Source organism: Sinocyclocheilus rhinocerous, unplaced genomic scaffold, assembly GCF_001515625.1.
Source record: "Sinocyclocheilus rhinocerous isolate Xijiao unplaced genomic scaffold, SAMN03320098_v1.1 scaffold104, whole genome shotgun sequence".
NCBI lineage: Eukaryota > Metazoa > Chordata > Actinopteri > Cypriniformes > Cyprinidae > Sinocyclocheilus > Sinocyclocheilus rhinocerous.
Genome location: NW_015629495.1, coordinates 59161 through 65633, shown reverse-complemented (window position 1 = coordinate 65633; position 6473 = coordinate 59161). Strand labels below are relative to the sequence as shown.

The 6473-nt window shown below is 42.8% G+C and overlaps 1 protein-coding gene across 1 annotated transcript in view; it reads left to right on the top strand.

Annotated features, from left to right (window-relative positions):
• The window catches only part of LOC107738897 (neurexin-1a-like), a 71572-nt gene that overhangs the window by 13069 nt on the left and 52030 nt on the right, over positions 1-6473 (top strand). The window contains exon 5 of the mRNA XM_016550802.1: positions 5472-5653. Coding sequence (XP_016406288.1) covers positions 5472-5653 — 182 coding nt within the window. The remainder of the gene's footprint in view (positions 1-5471; positions 5654-6473) is intronic.

Sequence of the window (6473 nt, the reverse complement as noted above, 5' to 3'; positions counted from 1 at the left end):
CGGGGTCGTCTGGCTATATAAGCGGGCTCTTCGTCACAGGATCCTCTGATTTCTTCTCCTTCAGCAACGACGACTACACTCTCCGCTGATCAAGAAGCCCGCTTGCCGTTGACACGCCTCTCAGTGGACCCAGCGACCTCTCTCTGCTCGGTTGATCCACCGCCTTTTCCTCGCTGCTTTCAGCGTCGCAGCAGTAGCGGTCCCGCTTCCCCTGCCGCCATCTGGCGACATTCTAAAAGAGCTTTTCTAAAAGAACAAATTGCCGTTGTTTCAAATGCCGCGCCGTTATTGCAGCATGTGCAGGTCTCCCTTGCACGCTGATGATGGCCACAGCGAGTGCGTTTCCTGCTTGGGGAAATCCGCACTCGCGGGGATGGACTGTTCTCATTGTGAGAACAACAGTCTTGCCTCTCTGCGCTCGCGGATCGCTTTCTTTTCAGAGAGTGACTCCGCCCCTCGTGCCCTCCCGTTTTCTTCCTCCCAGGAGCCTGTGAGGAATAAACAGCAGGGCAGAGGACTCCCGCGCTCGGACGCGAGTGAGCTCACGTCGGCTCAGATCCCGCGTGCCTCGCCCTCACCAAATAGAGAGGTTTCCCTCATCCTCTTCAGACAGCATGTCATTGGCAACCTCGGACGCAGAGGAGCTGTCGGGCTCTGTTGCTGACCCCGCCCCTTTGCTGTCATCCGAGCCCAGCGCCACCAAGGTCGGGATGGATGCCAAACTTCTCCGTATCCTTTCAAATGCGGTCGAAGAGCTGGGTTTAGAGTGGTCTTTGCTGGAGGAGCCCTCTCACAGCCGTCGGGATGAATGGTTCCTGCCGGGGCGCCGTCAGACCTCTCACCAGCGTTCCTCTCCGTTCTTCCCAGAGGTCCACGATGAGCTCATCAGGTTGTGGCGCGCCCCCTACTCTGCATGGTTGCACCAGCAAGTCCACCTCTTAATGGCTCAAGAAAAACAAAATGAAGGTTCTGGAGTGGCCAAGTCAAAGGTGTATATAACTTTCTTCTTTCAGATGGACTTAAATCCGATTGAGATGCTGTGGCATGACCTTAAACAGTCCATTCATGCTCAAACCCTCCAATGTGGCTGAATTAAAACAATTCTGCAAAGAAGAGTGGGCCAACATTCCTCTAAAGTGATGTGAAAGACTCATTGCCAGTTATTGCAAACGCTCGGTTGCAGTTGTTGCTGCAACCGCTACAACCAATTATTAGATTTAGGGGACAATTATTTTTTCACGTAGGGCCAGGCAGGTTTGGACAGCTTTTTTCCCTTAATAAATGAAATCATTATTTCAAAACTGCTTTTTGTATTTACTTGGGTTATCTTTGTGTAATATTACAATTAGTTGGATGATTGTAATATAGGCTATATACACATTTCCCTAAACTACATTTCTGCGGCTATTAATATGTTTAAATGAAAACGAAAGGAGGCAGTGGTGTTTGATATCATATTTCGTCTTATTGTAAATATACAGTGAGAAAAATTGCAGTAGCCAAGGCGAGCTGACTGACGTTATCAAGTACGCTGCTGTTTGCAGAATTAGCGGACTTGCGTCGTCCTGTCCAGTCCGAAATTTGCATACTTTGTATTGAGAAACGCGCGCAGACCTATGTCACCAGACTATTTGCCTATTCGTCACGGTACTTTAGACCGCGATGGAAATGCAAACAGCAACAGGTCTGGGGGAAAAAAAGTTCCTGGGACAAATTGTTCCAGGTAATTTCGGTGGAAAAGCGGCTATATATATGCCACCAGAATATAATTAAAAATAGAACAATCAAGATGAAATTGAAGTGCAGACTTTAAGATTTAATTCAAGGGGATGAACAAAAATATAACATAAAATGCTTTGGAATTACATCAATTTTTATACACAGTCCCCCCATTTTCAGGGGCTCAAATGTAATTGGACAAATAAATATAATCATAAATATAATGTTCATTTTTAATATTTTGTTGAGAATCCTTTGCAGGCAATGACTGCCTTAAGTCTGGAGCTCATGGACATCAGCAGAGACTGGGTTTCTTCTTTGTGATGCTTTGCCAGGCCTTTACTGCAGCTGACTTCAGTTGTTGTTTGTTTGTGGGTCTTTCTGCCTTTAGTTTGCCTTGTGCTGCTCAATCGGGTTGAAATCAGGAGATTGACTTAGCCATTGCAGAATATTCCACTTTTTTACCTTCAAAAACTCCTGGGTTGCTTTTGCTCTATGTTTTGGGTCATTGTCCATATGTACTATGAAGCGCCGTCCAATCAATTTTGCTGCGTTTGACTGAATCTGGGCAGACAGTATATCACTATACACTTCAGAATTAATCCGGCTGCTTCTGTCCTATGTCTCATCATCACTAAACACCGGCAACCCAGTGCCACTGGAAGCCATGCATGCTCATACCATCACATTGCTTGTTTCACAGCCACCATGTTTCACAGATGATGTTGTATGCTTTGGATCAGGAGCTGTTCCAAGCTTTCTCCATACTTTTTTCTTCCCGTCATTCTGGTACAGGTTGATCTTAATTTCAGCCGTCCAAAGAATGCTTTTCCAGAAGTGGTCTGGCTTTTTTAGATGTTTTTTTTTTGGCAAAGTCTAATCAGGCCTTGTTTGCACCTTATGGTGAACCTGCTGTATTTGCGCTCTACAGTGAATACTCTCAAATTACTTTAAGCCTGTGTTCATTATATAACTGCAACTTGAAAATGTTTTGGTCAGCAGCTAAAATAATAAAAATTGTGCCTGTGTCCAAATATATATGGACCTAATTGTTAGGTCAATGGAATCCCTGATGTCGGCCCCTCACCATGTTTTTGCAGCGTTGAGCAATGTAGCTAATCACAGACATATCTGTTGATTTCTTGAACACAATGGCCAATCAGAAACGTTTAGTCAGAATTCACTCACCGCTGAGAGCGCCGCAGTTTTTAAGTGCAGTTTTGCATGCTCATCAATCATCTCATGACTAAGTGCAGACGTGATGTAAATAAGAGATTCATTGTGCAGTTTAGAGAGCTTAATTGATTATAACGGAACTTTGTGAGATCGCGATGAATGAAGATGAGCGTGCTTTGGCACTTTCTAGGGTATGTATAATCCATTCAGAATTTGTATGAAACTTTCGTGTTTCGGACACATACACTCAGTGCTTGAAGTGGGCCGGTATGCACCGGTACGCAGTACCGGCATTTCTGTACTTTAGTCTTTAGCGTACTGACACTTCTGACATGTTGTCGGTACTCTGAGTCAAAGCGTCAGTGTCTGGTGGAATAACAGTATATAAATCACATTACCAGGAGGGGGTCACCTCTCATCTCGGCAAATCGCGTGAATGAATGCAAGCGGAGTCGGTCTACCGCAGGGGTTGTCGCTTTTCCACTGTCTGGCCAGTGCGAGCCAGGGCTAACAACGAGCCGGGCGGCCCAATGCTGCGCTTCCACTGTCGGACCAGCGCTACTCTAAAAGCCCTTAACACGCCTCTCTGAAGCAAACGGCACACAACATCATTTCACCAGCGAGGGGATAAATAAATCCCCGTATCGCAAAACGAACTTGACAGAAGCGGATGTTTCGTCCTTATAAAGATTTAAAAAGCCTACAGCATCGATATTTTACCAATGGTTTTACGATTAAAAAAGTTACAGTGACGGTAATTTATTAATTTGTGTCCGAAGTGCGCATCAGTGATGCTAAATCCAACTAATATGTTTAATTATTTTACATAAAATGAGAAAACATACTTATTCAGTCACTTGTTCAGTCACGGCTGCTCCATTTATTTGTAATCACAAAAATGCATAAAACAACTCAGTTAAACCAGTTAAAGGGATACCAATTTTGTCATTAATTACTCAACCTCATGTTGTTCCAAACCCGTAAGACCTCCATTCATCTTCGGAACATAAATTAAGATATTTTTGATGGAATCTGAGAGCTCTCTGACCCTCCCATAGACAGCAAGGGTCCTTACACGATCAAGGCCCAGAAACATAGCAAGGACATTGGTAAAATAATTAATGTGACATCAGAGGTTCAACCATAATTTTACAAAGCTACAACAATATTTTTGTGCGCAAAAAAAAACAAAAAATGACTTTATTCAACAATTTGTCTCCTCCGCGTCACCCTAGCGCCATTTTGGAGAGTATGCTGTTTTGTGTCAGCTGCGTCAGGCGGATATGTTGTTTTCGTTCAAATCAAAGTGTAAACGACATAAACAGCGTATCCGCGTGGTAGGGTTGTGACGGTGAGGAAATTTTCCTACCGGTTAATCGGCGTGTGACAACACCGGTAATACCGGTATCACCGCGTGTCTTGTCCTTCAAAATGTGTGTCCCTGTCATTGGATTGCAATCGGATAAGATGCGTTTGCATATCTAGTCTCAGTATGGCAGCCGTAGTGGATGGATAGGCTACCAAAATGCGAACTAGCGATCTGAAACAATGGCCTCAGCACCCGAAGGGGTAGAAATAAGGTGGCCAGTCGTCCCGTTTTTCCCGGGAGTCACAATTCGTTGTTAATTAACTTAAAGTTAGTGAAGGCATGAACGTGTCAGTATTACATGCATGCCTTCCGTCTTAAAGGGACAGAATTCCTAATTAAGTACCTATCCGTGTCATTAAGTTTCACAATTTGAGTTGAATTACTGAAATAAATTAACTTTTCCACGACATTCTAATTTATTGAGATGCACGTGTAATTACAGCCAGCATGTTTTGACAACAGAAAAGAACCAGGAAGAAAACCTTAGAATGCATAAAGTGCTGAAAGGTTGAGAATTTTGGATTCTTTTTCTATTAAGTGGTTTTTCACATCTTATTCTCCTGCTCTCTCTCTATCTTTATTTTTCACACACATGCACACAAAGCCATTTATGTGAGCAGAAACTTGTTAGTGCTGTCTTGCGATACTACCATCTAAATAGTTTCGCTAGTGAATATCTACCTGACATTTTTCAGCAGCGAGGTGGTAGCACTCCTAAACGTACAGCTTTGCTATTATTAGAGAGACACGACTGCCTAACACTGCTGAGACTCTGCAATGCACACACCTCTCTTGCTCTCGCTTTCACTCTCTACAATAACTCCATTGCAATGGCTAAAGCCTCTGCATGATGTGTTTAAAGCCTGCCGAGGTCAATACCATTCAAACACTTATAGACAGGCGGAGTTGTCAAAGAGATAATCCTAAAACATCTTCCAACTCATGACCCTAAAACACTCACGACAGACAGGGAGAGAAAGAGAATATAATTGTGAGGATACTACCTTTTCTAGTATCTTGGACAGAAATGGGAGATTCGAGATCAGTCTGTAATTAACTAGTTCTTTGGGGTCAAGTTGTGGTTTTTTGATGAGAGGCTTAATATCTAGCCACTATCTATCTATCTATCTATCTATCTATCCTTGTTTTTTTAACTGTTTTTTGACTGAACTCTCTCTGTTTGTTTGCAAATCTGTGTCTCTTACAGCAGGCACCACATATATATTTGGGAGAGACGGTGGTCTGATCACATACACATGGCCACCGAACGACCGGCCAAGCACACGAGTCGATCGGCTGGCGATGGGATTCAGTACTCATCTCAAGGAAGCTCTACTGGTGCGAGTGAACAGCTCCTCTGGGTTAGGTGACTATCTCAAACTACACATTGTAAGTGGACCATTTCTCTATTTTACATAGTATTTTATGGAAATGGAATACAAAAAGTGCATTCTATTATTATACTAAAAATGTTTTAAAGATTAATTTATTGCTGTACTAATTTACACAAGTGGATAAGGCACATACAAACACTACCATCTACAGATCTAAACACAAGTTTAAATCAAGTGAAGCAAGAGATTTTTTTACACTTTCATGCTTATACTGTCTGAAACCACTCTAATGCTAACTTATTTAATATTCACTACATAGTGAATACTACATGTGAGTGTAAATGTGTGATTTCAGACTTAACTGTAGACAGTGCTGTGCTATGTGTATGATTTTATATTGAATGTGGTGTGTACAGGACACTCTGTATTTACAACTGTCCACATCAGAGACAGATGTTACCAGGTGTAAACTGACACACAAAATACTGTTAATGAAACAGCAAACACATGCAAAAACTTTTAGGGAAATGCATAGACACAGTCACATACAAAATTGTTACAGCAGGAAAAAGTATTCATACACACAACCACACACACACAGTGACTTGCATGGGCACGTGTGAAAGTGTCATTGGTTCTTAGTGCTGCAGTGTAGCGGTCAGGTCAACCCTGGCCTGCGGGTGAATGTGGGTTTCGAGAGTTTCACCTCTGCTATAAATCAGATGGCAGCAGGGGCAGATCTGAACAGATGCATAAAATAAGACACATCGGACACAACATCACACACATGCAGCAGCACACATCACACTGAACACATGCAATAACACACATACTGTAACTGTCCTTACACTGCAAGAAAAGTGAGTTTATTTATA